Source organism: Loxodonta africana, chromosome 9 (assembly GCF_030014295.1).
Source record: "Loxodonta africana isolate mLoxAfr1 chromosome 9, mLoxAfr1.hap2, whole genome shotgun sequence".
Lineage (NCBI taxonomy): Eukaryota > Metazoa > Chordata > Mammalia > Proboscidea > Elephantidae > Loxodonta > Loxodonta africana.
In genome coordinates, this window is record NC_087350.1 from 40,702,360 (window position 1) to 40,718,375 (window position 16,016).

General features: G+C 40.7%; 1 protein-coding gene across 2 annotated transcripts in view; it reads left to right on the top strand.

The window, feature by feature from the left end:
- The window catches only part of TRPM3 (transient receptor potential cation channel subfamily M member 3), a 996,165-nt gene extending 981,434 nt beyond the window's left edge, over positions 1-14,731 (top strand). For both annotated transcript variants that reach the window (XM_023544757.2, XM_064291228.1), the window contains 2 exons: positions 1,995-2,127; positions 5,727-14,731. In XM_023544757.2, coding sequence (XP_023400525.2) covers positions 1,995-2,127; positions 5,727-7,188 — 1,595 coding nt within the window. In that variant the 3' untranslated portion in view covers positions 7,189-14,731. The remainder of the gene's footprint in view (positions 1-1,994; positions 2,128-5,726) is intronic.
- The last annotated feature ends 1,285 nt before the right edge of the window (positions 14,732-16,016 follow it).

Consider the following 16,016-nt stretch of genomic DNA (forward strand, 5'->3'; position numbering starts at 1 on the left):
TCTATATCCATGTCTAGAGCCTTCCTTGCCGTCTTTTTTGGATTAGAACTTACAGTGGCATGACTTCTTTTGCTAGGCATATTGTTGGGGGTGTAAGCAGTACAAGTGTGACAGTATGAGAAATTCGAAAAACTCGCCTTCAAATTAATAACCAATGCTTCTGACGGTACAAAACACTGAATAAGATCACGCTGTAGGTCTGGTCTACAATGAAGTCAGTGTCATAACAGCTGTTGGGCACGTGCCCAGTTCAATTGTCGTATGTTGTTAGAGTTGAACATTGCCCAACTTTCTGTCCCTCAGGACTCCCGACACTGACACTGACTTCACTGTAGACCAAGCCAAAGCCAGCTATAGGGCAGTATTTTGAACAGTAAATCATAACACTGAACATCTGTGAGTGAACATCTGAGAATGATAACATCAGCAAATTATACGCTGCAACATTGTAGGTAGTACATAGTACTAACAATTAAAAAAAAAAAAAAACATTACTATAGAGTAGATTCCGACTCTAAATGTCCAAAAAACAGATGGTCGTTAAATGCGGTTTGTCATAATTCAAATACATCATAAGATGGGATTACTGGTATGCTTACTTCCTTTGTTCTAAAATATAGTATTAACAGGAAGGAGTCTGTACTTTGCAGGGTCCTAGAAACTGCCTCTTTTCACTCCCATCCCTCCAAGCTAAGCACTGGGCAATTTCATGACTGAATCCCAAGTGCCTCCCTCTTGATAAAGCTCTTCCTCTCCTCCCTTCCAAGGTGGCCTGCCATATTTGAGCAGAAGAGTCTTATTTCTGGTGTTTTCTCTACTCTCACCTGCTTTTACATTCATATGCTGATGAATCCCACAAGCAGATTCAGGCGAATGCCTCAGAGCAAGCCAGAACAGCCTCACAAAACTAACCCCCAATTACCTAAAATCCAGGACTTCCAAACATTTTCAACAGCCCCAGTGGCATCTCAAGGACACAGGATTAGAAGAGGGACTTCCCCCATTTATGGCTTTTCCAAACCGACTCTCCCACCCTAACCCTGATTCATGGGCCATTTAAAACTTCAGATTTCCACTAGGCTCTTTCTACCACAGTATCGGTTAAGAATTGGTTTACCTGCTAGTAACAAAATCAGGCTAACAATAACATAAACAAATAAGACTTTATTTTTCTCACATAACAGAAAAGAAAGTGGAGAGGTAGACATCCCAGGGCTCAAAAACGGCTCAAAGGAGACAAAGACCCACAGCCCTTCTATTTTTAGGCTCAGTTATTCTCATCATACTGTCTTGTCTCACGGCAGCAAAATAGCTGCTGCAGTTCCAGTCATTACATTCATGTTCGAGGCAGGAAGAAAAGGAGAAGGAGAAAAAACAGAAAGAAGTAGCTACATCTCTGTATTTTATCAGAAAAGCAAGATCTCTTCCCAAAAAAAAAATTTTTTTTTTTTTTTCCCTGCAATAGACTTCTTTTATGTCATGGGCCAAACTGGGCTGCATGAGTAGTGCTAGTTTCTTAGGAAGCTGGAAGTGTGTACGTTTGGCTTCCCAGCCCCAGTAATGGGGAAGTGGGAAAGAGAGAATGGGGTTGCAAAAGAGCTTTTAGTAAGGCCAACCAGCAATGTCTGTCTGCCACACCCTTCAGCCCAGAAATTTTTGAGCTTTTAAGGAACCTACATTTTCTGTGTACTTCCCTTTTCTTTATTTAACTATGTTTTGGGGCTTGCAACTTACATAATTCTCATCAGCCCCTGCAGTAAACCAGATACGCTCAGGTGAACTTCATACATATACCCATAGTGACTCTAATGAGCAGAAAGAAGACAGCGTCGAGTTGCCTGATTGGATGTAGATTTAGTTTGAGATTTAGGAAAGAATCTAGGCCCCTTTTCATAACCTTGACTTAGATTAAGAATGTCATTAGACCCGCCAGTCAGATATCATCACTTTTACTTCTCTGCCTCATATCTTTCTCTTTTTTTTTTCTTTCACAGAACTCTTCATAACTGATGATGAACTCAAGAAAGTACATGATTTTGAAGAACAGTGCATAGAAGAATATTTCAGGGAAAAGGATGATCGATTTAACTCGTCCAATGATGAGAGGATTCGCGTGACTTCAGAAAGGTGTGTTCCATAGTCTCATGCCTTCTGCAGATGGCTTAAGCCATGGCATACTTTTATCAATTGAAAGTGTTTGCGCAGCCACAAAATAGAGACCTCTTGTGTGTGTTGTTAGTGTCCAAGAAATCACCAAGCTTACGAGAGAACAGAACGTTGTCTAAAGGATATACGCAAAATCAGACAAAAAATCCAGACTTACAGATCCTAGAGAGTTCTCCAGCAGGTAGTAGTAGCTGCCCTCCTGGACATTACAGATTATTGAGTTGATTCCAGGGCAGGGCTAGAGTTGCTGGCCAGAATTTGGAAAGTTCTGACCCAGACACAAACCAAGAGAGACCCAACCAAACCCAAGGCTCCTCTGTAGGTTTGTGGTCCATCCAGATCATTGAGCAGCTTCCCCAGAGTATAAATGGACTTCCAGCTTTCTAGTTGCTGTCGCGTCCACTCCTACTCATGGCGGCCTCATGTGTGTCAGTGTAGAACTGCACTCCGTAGGGTTTTCAGTGGCTGGTTTTTCAGAAGTAGATTGCCATTCCTTTCTCCCAAGGTGCCTCTGGGTTTTGAACCGCCAACCTTTTTGTTAACCACCAAGCTCGTTAATCATTTGCACCACCCAGGAACTCCAGAAACAGTCCTAGTGCCTAACATATATAGGTGCTCAATACATCCTGAATAAATGACAGCAAGAGACTTGTAAATTAGTCAGGATAATGATTGGAGTTTGTTTCAGAATTGCTTTGCTTTTGCTTTTTCTGAAACAAGCTAAAAGGAAAGAAACAAAAGGAGATTTTTCTACACCAGTGGTTAGATTCTTTTAGAACTATCTCATTAACCCAATAGCTCTGTGGGCCATTAGGGCTGTAAAAACAATCTCAAAATAAAGAGAAGGGAGTCCTTTAAATTTAATAAGCATAGCTTTATGAAAATGCACTTAAATTTTCTCATTTTTGTTATTTTGCTATAGACTCATAAAAACCTCATTCAAGGCTGGCAACATTCAAAACCCAGCATTTAGGAACCACTGTTCTAAAGAACAACCAGAGTGTTACAAAGGCATGTACAGCTTTAAATTTCAAGCATTTGAGATACAAAGACAGCAGAAGCAAACTCTAGATAGTGTGAAAAAAGGTGTAATACATTGATGACTTTTGTCAATATGACTCAGGTTGCTAAGATTGAAGACAGTCACCTCTAGTTCCCATGATATGACATTTTGTCTGCCTATCCAATTTGGATATTCTCTAGTGGCTCTGGAGGAATTACATAAGTGGCATTTTTCTGTCCCTGGCCCTTCATTTCTCTAAAGAATGTAGTCTGGGTCACAGGCATATACTCATATGCCATTGAGTGATTATATCCATAGGTACCCAGCCAATATTAATAAAGTCCAAAGAAATGCACATATTTTATACACATCTGTCACTGCAAAAGAGACCATTTTATAATGATATGATGTGAAGCAATTTTCTGGCAAACAGGGAAAGGAGCTGAAAATCCAAAGATCTCTCTGTCTTTGTCTGAAGCCTTGAAAAAGTTACATATTAATGGACAAATATTCATGTGTTTCCCAGAAACCTGTGCCATGTGGACACATTACCTATTGCTCAGATGTTGTACTGCCATGTGTTGACAGTTCATACCTCCTGGGACTCCAATGCCAGTTACCCAGCGAGAGAGAGAGTGAGCAGGTGTGTGCTCAAGAGGGAGAAAAGAGTGGATAATTTACTATTGCTAGACACTCCAGAATTCACCACAAATTATTTTATACGATCTTGGTTAAATTTCTTGATTTTGTCTTTCCTTTATTAATGGAAGGACTGGATTACATAGATCAACCCAAGTGCCTTGATAACAGCATCATATTAATACCTTGGTTGTTATTGTTCTTTGGTACCATTGAGTCAATATCTACTCATAGTGGCCTTACAGGACAGAGTAGAACTACCCCATTGGACTTTCTAGGCTGTAATCTTTATGGAAGCAGATTGCCAGGTCTTCTCTCCCACAGAGCTGCTGGGTGGGTTTGAACCACCAACCTTTTAGTTTGCAGCCAAGCACTTAGCCATTAAGCCACCAGGGTGCCTTATTAATGCCTTTAAAACTCGAAACCAAACCCGTTGCCATTGAGTCAATTCCAACTCACTGAGGCACTAAATTCTAAAAAGATTATCATGAAAATTAAAAAAATATATATACAAATGCAAAATAAAAGAATCTCAGTCCATGAAATACAAAGTTTATATACACACTGCAGTAAAAATATTTCCATTCTAAAATGTTACTATGAAATTCTAGGTAGTTATCAAAATACAGCGTTCTCCTTTTGTTGGTCACGCTGTTAAGCCAACACCTTAATACTTACTTTAGGTTATTAAGCCCTGCCCCAAGTCACAGCTAGGCCATGGAAGCAGTGAAAGTGTGGGACTTTGACCCCAATCCACCTGAAAAAGAGCTTCTCCACAATGGAGAATGAAGAAAACCGAAGACACAAGGGAAAGATCAGTCTGAAGGACTAATGGACCACAACTACCACAGCCTCCACCAGACTGAGTCCAGCACAACTAGATGGTGTGCGGCTACCACCACTGACTACTCTGACAGGGATGGCAATAGAGGGTCCCAGACAGAGCTGGAGAAAAATGTAGAACAAAATTCTAACTCACAAAAAAAAAACCAGATTTACTGGACTGACAGAGACTAGGGAAATTCTGAGAGTATGGCCCCTGGATATCCTTTTAGCTCAGTAATGAAGTCACTCCTGAGGTTCACCCTTCAGCCAAAGATTAGACAGGGCCATAAAACAAACAATAACATATGTAGTTCAACCATATATATGAGACTAAATGGGCATACCAGCCCAAAAGCAAAGATGAGAAGGCAGGAAGACACAGGAAAACTGGACGAATGGAAATGGGGAACCCAAGGTTGAGAAGCGGAGGGTGTTGACACATTGCAGGGTTGGCAATCAGTATCACAAAACAATATGTGTATTAATTCTTTAATGAGAAACTAATTTGCTCTGTAAACTTTCACCTAAAGCACAATTAAAAAAGAAAATATTCAAGGAATATTTATTCAAGGAAAAAAAGAGCTGCTCCACTTTTGTGTTTATTTATCGTGATTGTGCGATAACACACCTGGCTGCCTGCTGAAAGGCTGGAGGTTTAAGTCTACCCAGAGATGCCTTGGAAGAAAGGCCTGGCTATCTACTGCTGAACAATCAGCTATTGAAATTCCCATGGAGCACACTTCTACTCTGACGTACACAGGGTCACCAAGAGCCAAAACTGACTCAACTACAACTGATATTTGTTTGTTTTTTTTGTTTTTAATCAGGATTGTGCATTAAATTTCATTGTAGGAAAAGGGGATTGGCAGCTGAAAACCACTGGACTAGATCATTTCTAAAGCATCTTCCAGTTCAAAAAGATTTGGGTTCTGTGATTTTCAGTGGCAGCATCAAAGCCATTCTCTGCTCCCTGCTCCCCCTTGCTACCCATGACCCCTGTTTTTACCTCTGTCTTCTCTGTCCATGCTCTCTAGCCCCCCAGCAGGGGACGCCAGCCCAGAGTGACTCCTACTGTCTCTTCCCCCCCTCACAGGGTAGAAAACATGTCCATGAGGTTGGAAGAAGTCAACGAGAGAGAGCACTGCATGAAGGCCTCACTCCAGACTGTGGACATCCGGCTCGCACAGCTTGAGGACCTCATTGGTCGCATGGCCACAGCCTTGGAACGCCTGACTGGTCTGGAGCGGGCTGAGTCCAACAAAATCCGCTCGCGGACCTCCTCAGACTGCACAGACGCAGCCTACATCGTCCGCCAGAGCAGCTTCAACAGCCAAGAGGGGAATACCTTCAAGCTCCAGGAGAGTATAGACCCTGCAGGTGAGGAGACCATGTCCCCAACTTCTCCAACCTTAATGCCCCGTATGCGAAGCCATTCTTTCTATTCAGTCAATATGAAAGACAAAGGTGGTATAGAAAAGTTGGAAAGTATTTTTAAAGAAAGGTCCCTGAGCCTGCACCGGGCTACTAGTTCCCACTCTGTATCAAAAGAACCCAGAGCTCCCGCAGCCCCTGCAAACACCTTGGCGATTGTCCCTGACTCCAGAAGACCATCATCATGTATAGACATCTATGTCTCCACCATGGATGAGCTCCACTGTGATATAGACACAGTGGACCCTCTGGATAATTCCATGAACATCCTTGGGCTGGGTGAGCCAAGCTTTTTGGTTCCAGCACCTTCCACAGCCCCTTCAAGCAGTGCCTATGCAACTCTTGCACCCACAGACAAACCTCCAAGCCGGAGCATTGATTTTGAGGACATCACCTCCATGGACACTAGATCTTTTACTTCAGATTATACCCATCTCCCAGATTGCCAAAATCCCTGGGACTCAGACCCTCCCATGTACCACACCATTGAACGTTCCAAAAGTAGCCGCTACCTAGCCACCACACCCTTTCTTCTGGAAGAGGCACCTATCGTTAAGTCTCATAGCTTTATGTTTTCTCCCTCGAGGAGCTATTATGCCAACTTTGGGGTGCCCATGAAAACGGCGGAATACACAAGTATTACAGACTGTATTGACACAAGGTGTGTCAATGCCCCTCAAGCAATTGCTGACAGAGCCACCTTCCCTGGAGGTCTCAGAGACAAAGCAGAGGACTTATCTTGCTGCCATCCAGAAAGAGAAGCAGAACTGAGTCACCCCAGCTCTGACAGTGAGGAGAACGAGGCCAAAGGCCGGAGAGCCGCCATCGCGTTATCCTCCCAGGAGAGCGATACCTCAGACAGAGCCCTGTCCAACAACATCACTGTTCCCAAGATAGAGCGTGCCAACAGCTACTCAGCAGAGGAGCCAAGTGCACCATATGCACACACCAGGAAGAGCTTCTCCATCAGTGACAAACTTGACAGGCAACGGAACACAGGAAGCCTGCGAAACCCCTTCCAGAGGAGTAAGTCCTCCAAGCCGGAGGGCCAAGGGGACAACCTGTCCATGAGGAGATTGTCCAGAATGTCTGCTTTCCGCAGCTTTGAAAGCAAGCACAACTAAACCTTCTTGATGTGCATCACAGGAGGCTCAAGAATCCAGCCCTAAAATCTCCCTGAACTCGCTTTGCCCCTTCCTTAAATCATACCTGCTTTTTACTTAGCTGAGCAAAACAAGCAATGCTTTTGGGAGGTGTTAACTCAAAGGTGGGAGTCCCTGGGTGGTGCAAACGGTAGGTGCGAGTCCACCCAGAGGCCCCTCAAAAGAAAGGCCTGGTCATCTACTTCCAAAAAATCACCCATTAAAAACCCTGTGGGGCTCAGTTTGATTCTGACACACAGGGCATCACCATGAGTCAGAGGTGACTCCATGGCACCTAGTAACTCCAAGGTGACTTCTGGGCCACAGGTCAAGAAAGCATTTGACCTGACCCAGTGCCAAACAGAAGGGTTTTCAGCTGTGGACGCGCTTGCTGGGGAGGGAGAGGGAAAGAAGGGGAGAAGAGTTAGAGATGAATGGTATGACCAATCACTTCAGAAAGCCGTGTGCTCTGGGGCCTGAAGGGGCTTAACACACTCTCCATGCCAGGAGGCATCTTTTGATTTCTGACCATTATCAAGAGGTATAGGATGCAGGGCTAAATTGCAAACTAAAATAAGATAGCCAGCATACAAATGAGATATTCTAAACTTCAATTCTGTTTTCTTTTCACATTGGCTCCATCACTGTGGTGACTGATGAAGAGCATCCTTTTTATTCAGTATAAGCCGGCAGCAAGCAGCTCTCCTAACGTCCCACATCCTTCTCATCCCAACACTTCTGTAATTGATCATTATAAAGAAAAAACAAGGTAACAGTCATAGTTCACCTGTCGCTTATATATTCACTTCTGGTGCCACAGCTGTTTATCTTTTTGGAAGAAAATAAGGGAAAAGAAATGCTTTTTTGTATTGCAATCCAAAATGAAAGAAGAATTGATGTTAAGAACAAATGTCGAGTGATTTATTCTGTCCAGTGGGCATTCAAGTATAGCCGAGCAAGCTCAGGATGAATGTAATTAAATAGTTTTATATTTTTTAATTTATTTTGTATCTCACTTGTCATTGCTGAATTCACTCACTGAATCTGTAATATTAAAGTAAAGGGAAAAAAAAAAGTCCGCAGAACTAACTTAAAATTGCCATATGAGATATTGTTGTGTTCTTACCATTTATGTCCTGTGTTTTGCTGCTGTGTGAGTGTCATCATTTGCATGACTTCATCATGTCTTCTGAACACCTCCAAGATGTAACTGCCAATTCTTCACACCACCCATCGCTTGACCATTTTATATATGAATATATGGTTATATGTGGCTATTTTCATACCTAGAGTTTTGCCATCTCATCTGAGCTCAGCATAAATTTAATTGGAGTTTTTCAAGGGGATGATATCTTTTTTATGGAAATGTTCCAAAGTGCTTTTTAAGGAAGTTTCAAAACCATAAATAACTTCAGAATTGACTGGGAGTTTGGTATCAACCTAAAGCCATCCGTTGCAAGCATACAGTGAATATTTTTCTTATATGCAGAGCTATAAAAAAAAAGATACATTAGATCAAAATAGAAAGCAAATAAACCATATAAAGAGTTCTATAATATATGCTGCTTACAGGCATTTACACAGAGAGACGTGTTTATATATAGTATATAAACAGACATATAGAGCTTTCTAAAGAGGCTGGGACTTTTCTATCACCTTGAGGTATAACTAGGATTTTTTAATATCCAAGGAGTTCCACTGAAAGAGTTCATTATATTATTAGACCAAATATTGAATCTGTGATTTTTTAAAGCCCCTATGACCTTAAGGTTTCCTCGTAGCAAACTAGTTGTCAAAAGTACTCCCTGCCTGCCCCTGGCCCTTTTTATCTGAGAGCACTCACGATTATGACATCTTGTTTAGTTGTGTTTTCTCCTGCACAAAGCCGTTACACCAAGTGCAATCTGAAGAGACATGCAATTCTCAACCAGTTAGTATTATAGACTCTAGAATACAGGCAGAGCTTCTAGGTCAGAATCTGGACTGGAAGTGGGAAAAAGAAATCTTGGCCCCAAACTTTCAGAACCCTATTTAGATCACTAAGATTTAAAAAAGGATGAAGCCTTTAAAAAAAATTAATGTAATGTACCTGGCCCAAGATACTACCTGGTTCTTTTGGTTTACTTGTAGTTATGAACTCTGATTTTATCTCATTTTGTAAATTCAAGTGAATACACAGACAAAACATTTAACTTTTAAATATTTAGAAGAAGAAAAAAACCTTTCTGAACAAGCTTTTCAGGTATAAAGTGATGAGGTCACATATATAAAGAATTAAAGAACTCTGTTTTACTCCTTGGGAGGTGAATCAGAAAGACTTGAGCAAGCACACTGTAGGTTGTCACTCACTTGCTTACAATCCCTCTAGAAACACATTTTTGTTGGGCCCTGCAATGACTATTTCCCCTCAGCAAACACACATTTGGTCTAAGAATAAATCAGCTGTTCCCAGACTTCCTTGACTCATGAATTCCTACAAGAATCTCATGAAACCCTTGGTCTTTTTTCCTGGGGCAGGGCGGGGGTACACATACATACAAAGTTTTCAGTATAACTTTTAAACTGGTCGTGAACCCTTGGTTCCATATTGATTTATATTGAAGACAAGGAACCATGTTTGTTCGTAATCAACATAGTTGTAATAAGCACTTTACATTTAGAGACCATTTCTCTGTGATTCTCAGGAAGGCTGAGTCTCAGCACCAGAGTTTGAACCAAGATTTCACTATTTTCATTCCTTAGATGGGATTGTTGGTAGTTCGATGTACTTATGTCCTAACATTTTGATGATTTTAAGTAGCGAGCACATTTACAAAACCAGAAGGCTCTCTGAGGGAGTCTGTAGAGGAATCCAAGGAGGAAGTGAAACCATTATTCTTTGACCACAGAACAGGACCTCACAGCACCTCCAGGGCCTCATCCTGGTCCAAAGTCAAGACTGGAAGTGGAGGACAGAAATTATAAGCATGCATGTTTCCATTCATCGTGATTTCTGGAGAGAAAATAACAGTACTTGGGAAACGGAATAATCAGTAGTCTTGACTTTGGGACTACCTGTTTTTTTGTTTTGTTTTGTTTTGCATGAAAATTAAGTTCTAACATCTTTTGTGAAGGGTGTGAAATATTTAAGCCAAACTGAAGTGACTTTAAGCCCAAATGGTGTAACTTTCATGAGCCATGTCTTTTTGGTAAACATACATGTGTATTATTTTTCAATCCATTTCTTTCCATGTCTGGGTTCTCTGCACACCCACCTGGCATTGATTCTGTGGCCTTGTACAGTCAGCTTGTGCTCAGCTCGTTTTTTCCACCATGTCTCTGGATTGAGGGGACGTTAATTACCTGTCTCTGTGAATTAAGCAGCTCACGAGCAGCAAGTTATTGAGAGACATAAATAAAGTCATGGAGAGTCCGAGGAAGTAATAGCATTGGTTTAATCATCTGCTTCTAATGTGCCAATTTTTATATACTACTACATGAACTGATTTGTTCTAAATTGCTTCTTCCTTTTGAAAAAAAGGAAAAATTAGAAATGTTTTATGAAAATGACCATGGAGGTTTCCTGATTATCAAACACACTTATATTTATAGTTAGAAAACCCCTCGTTGATGAATTAGAACAAGAAGCTGGACAGCTTGGGGCAGTCGTCACGGCTAGCTTGTGTATTACTCCAAGCCCAGTGGTGTATTAGCCATCAGAATGCAGCACTTTACAGAACTGGATTGTTTTTGTTTTTAAGTCTAAGCTTCCAGGTCTGGGATATTATTTAGCACTTTGAAAGTTCCCTTTCAAAAATATATATATGTATGAATAATCAAACGGGGAAAATGTACTCATAAAAACACAAAAGGTGTTTCTTCTGAATGTTCCAAATATATTCTGAAATATGCTTTCTATAGGTAATATTGTGGTAGATAACTGGATAGTACCTTTATTCTGTTTTCTGAGGCTGTGCAGTCTAACCTTCCTGAACGTGTGGACTGTTTAACTTCTCTAAGGACAGTGAGTATTATCCAGTCATTCACCATGCTATATCTATAGGCTACTCCGTTTGATATGTTGGACAATGCTGTATTATAAAAGACTTGTAAACATATATGTAACCCATGTTTAACCCAGCGTAGTTGTAGCATGTGGTTGTATTAATGAACGTTACAGGACAGCTTTATAATCATTTCTAAATCTGTAACATTCAATAAAGAAGCACATGTTGCAAGGACTGATCATGTTCCCAGCTCCATGTTATTTAGCATCCTCATGAAAAAGGCATTTTTGTTCCTGATCTGCTCTATGTTTTTCATACTTCTGTAGATTACTGTAGAATATTTGTATGACTGACGTACATCCTCTAGCCGGCCCTATGAGCTGTGGTAGGCAAGCTGTAACTTTGTGAAAGATGAACTGGCATGTTATGCAAAAAAAAACTATATGACAAATGAACTGAAAATCATATTTGAAACTCCAGTTGAATTAGCTGTTTGTTTACATCTGCTAGCCAAATGTGGAGGCAGTGTACAGTATTTTATAAATATGTTCATTTAGTAACACTATGTCATTTCTAGGTAAAGTGATGCTCGTGGGTAGGTGGTTATCTACTTGTCCTAGTTATTGCATTACAACTCACTATTCTTTAACAATAACTATGTGACTTAAATGAAGTAATCCCTCTCCAAATCCAGTCTGAATTTTGTGGCAACAAAAATGCATGCACTGCTTTATGCATTTCTTTTGACTTTTCACAAGCACTTAACATTTTACTCTTGCCTGCTATAATGCTTAAACCAGTTAGGAATTCACTCAAATTGTTGGGCTTCTTACACTGTTTTGGGGATCATGTTCAATTTTTTAAAATTAAAAACAAAAAAGCAACCAAGGTTTTTTATCTTTTTTTTTTTTTTAAGCTCTGAGCAAATAATATGAAATAAAGTATTAACCACCTGGTATATATGGGACCCAGAGATGGCTAGCCAACACCATTTGAGCTCACTAAGGTTGAGGTGTTGGTGTATCTGTGATATTTGAAAGACACATGCCTGATTCTTTAGGGCCACTGGGTGCAAATTGCTAACCAGAGATGAGAATGAGAAGTTCAGGCATGACAAGGCAGAACTCCGCAGATCACTGGAGATGAGTGGTCCAACAAGACACTGTATGCCCTCCCTCTTTTCCTTGTGGCTTTCTGCTGTGGGTGAGTCTAGCCTAGCGGGGCAGATCAGTTGAATGTCCGATAGAGCACTATCAAGAGTTTGCCCTTCAAAGACATCACCTTTTCATTACAAGAAGCCATTCAACTTCTGGAACAGAGGGGAGCCAATTTGCACAGTCTTGTAAAAAAAAAAAAAAAAGAGTAGAGAAAACTCTTCTCTCAGCCTGCATTGACCTAAGCTTTCTCTTGTTTCTACAAGTCAAACATTCTTTCTCTCAGACTGGAGTCAAGCAAAGAAAGGGTTGGTTCTGATTTAGGGAAGACAAGATTTTTCTTTTTTTAATTCATTTGAGAAGGTAGTTTTGTTACCTTTTCTCTCATGATTTTCTCATTCTTTTCACTATTAATGAAATCAAGATGTGACAATTTCTATATTTCATCTAAGAGAGCATTTTGCTGGCCAGGCAAACCAGATGGCAATGAGTGAGGTGGATTTTCCTTTCCTTAACTTACCTAGTCTGCTGGCCACCTTAAACCTGCAGGCCATTGCACATTTGCACAATGTTTACATATTGGAAAGTGGAAAGGTCATATGCAAGGCTAGAATTCCATGGGCTTCCTGAAGAGCTTCAAAGCCAACCAAGACCTGGAGGAAAAGTGTGAAACAAAAGTGAGGGAAGTTCAGTGTTACGCCTGGCTATATGGCCTTTGTCATCTCCTTTACTTTCCTCCTTTCCCTTATCCCAGCACTAGCTGCTTTTTTGCCTGACCAACAGACCATTCATCCCATTACCTCAATGCCTTGTGGACCCTGGCTCACTAAGCTGAAACAGCAGCAACTTGGAAAAAACCAAACATGAAGACTTTGTCCCAGTCTTAATCTTCCCCCTAGCTTAGCCTCCCCTCAACCCCAGCCCGACAGCTTGACAGGTTTTGCACAGCTTCATCCAATGCTTTGCCTCTCAGAACCCCCAAAGAATTCTTCACATCTTCACCCCTGCTTTCCACATATCATCAGAACAAGCTACTGAATCCAGGTGGAGGGGTGGCAAATGCAAACACTTGGAGGAACCAGATCCAGAACACGAGTGTGCAGACTGGACTGGTGAAAGGCAGAAGGAAGCAGTAGGGTTTATAGGACATGAAAGAATTCCCACCAAAAAGATGTTCAAATTCAGATTTTCAAGTACCGTGCTAACCAGACAAATCTGTCTACCGGCAGAATTCAATCCCAAAGGCAACAGTTTGGGAACCCTGATTTAGCGTCATCAGATTCGTGATTTCAACTCAGTGAGCATATGCATAAAATGCACTGAGAACTGAGAGAGGGAACAGGAAACTCACCCTATTTAGAGTTGTTCCTGTTCTCCTGAATGATAGATGCATGTATATTTGTTAGTTGCTTCACTCTGGACCCAGCTGCAGGATTTTTGTAAGGAAGATTTGGAAGAAGAGTACCATAGCATTGTATCAAGTCTTACCTGCTTCCTGCCACTACGGCATCTGACCTGAGGGTCATGCTGCTCCTGCTGTGTAAAACAGTACATTAGTCTCCTGTACGCATAGCCATTTCATAATATAGAACTTAGATTCTCATTTGTAAATGTTCTTACCATAGTTTATAATGGGGGAGATTATTCAATATCATTTTTAAATGAATTCCTATAAATACAAAGATTTTGAAATTGAGTTTGTTAAATATATGTATACATATACATCTTTTCCTTTGTGTATGGATAGACAGCGGTTTGCACATCTATCGACATTATAAATATATATAAAAATCCTTAGAGGAATTGTTCTTTTTTAAAGGTCTATTATTGGATTCACAATGCACTTTGAGCTTGTTTGTTTAGATATATAATTCAAAGCAGAAGTTGGCAGATAACCATGGGAAAATCTTTCTGAAATTTCTGTAACAAATGTTTTGCAATAAAAAAGAAAAAAAGTCAATAGTTCAAAACATGACTTAGACTTCATTGTGCATTTATTTGCCGCCTTCTGATCTCCATCATCCTCATCACAAGCATTTTTGGTCTACAAAGAGATAAGTGCCTAGGGTCCACTAATTACTTGTCAATACAGCAGAGGTTACAAATTGGTGACCTATGAGTCATATCTAGTCAAGAGAAGGGATATTGTTGGTCAGAACAGGATTTTTTTTTAATTTGAACCAACCTTTAGAAATTGATAGATTTCACATAAAATTTGAGATTTCTGGCTTCATGGGAAAAATCTGAAAATCTGGTAATATGAGACCTGTATTCCACATTAAAATAATGCCTGCTTTTGAAGGAGCATGTGCTCTCCAGCATACCACAATCCCCACCTCTCCCTATTGTCTCTTACAACGTGCTCCATTCACTTATTAGCATTATCTGGAAGGCCCCTATATGCACTGGAATATTGGGCCCTGTATTAAAGGATGTAAAAAGGCAGTAGCAGCTCTAGACTTTCTAAGCAGAAAAGTCTTCCAAAAAGCAAAGCCATTGCCACTGAGTTGATTCTGACTCATAACAACCCTATAGGCCAGAGTAGAACTGCCCTATAGGATTTCCAAGGAGCAGTTGGTGGATTCGAACTGCCAGCCTCTTGGTTAGCAGCCAAGAACTTAACCACTGCACCACCAGGGCTCCAGAAAAGGCTTAGGGGTGGCAATTTGGTTGAATGATGGAGATGTTGGGAACTTGTCTTGAAGCTAAAGGTAAGTAAAGGATATGTTTTATTATCCATTTTAAAGGATATTATTATGATTTTTAATTGGAGTGGCTTTGGGAGAGCTGAGGGATGGAGGGAAAGGGTTAAACCCCACCCCATTTAAGCAACCCTAGTTGTGGTTCCTGCCAAGAAGGATAAAAAATGGCACTGTCATTAGAAATACCTTAATTTCAAATAGTGACGAGAAGATAAGTGGCAAAACATACATACAGTCAATCCTTCATTCGAAATAGATTTGGCAAGCAGCTTCTACGTGCCCAGCAGTGAGCTACGGGATTAAAGTAGACAAAGTCCCTGCCCCTATGGAATTGATAATTTAGTTATATTGAAAATATAATCATATCGTTATTGTTGTTGTTGTTGTTAGCTGCCTATTAAAAAAAAAATTTTTTTTTTTTTTTGCCTATACAGTCTTTTAATTACCATTTAGTTGCCTAAGGAATACAGCATGAAAAATAAGAGTATAGAATTTCAGAGGAGTAATAGTGCTTTGTGGCTCAGGGCAGAAAAGGCTCTGTAGAGGAGGCTACACTGCCATATGCCTTGAAAAACAGAGAGGGTTTAACTAAGCTGATGGGGAGTACACTCCAGGTAAGGGATACACTGCTTTGATAAGCACTCAAATGATCCAGTGCCTCACCCGCGCTAGAAAATCCTGGCAGCCCCAGTTCCACGCGTTACATTCCCAGCCTAGACCCCAGTTTTGAGAATGCGGCTTTGCTCCAACTAGCACGTTTCATCTTTACCCTTCCCAATGGCTCTGTCTAGTTTTTGTTTGTTTTGTTTTGTTCTTTATAGGATGACTAGCACGGTTTTCTGGAAGCAACTTGTCTGTGTTCATAAATATGTACATTTATGCAATACATACAACATTCAACTGTGTGCCCTCAGATTTCCTAGAACATCAGATCAACCATCACTTGCTGCCAAAACCTCTGATTTAGA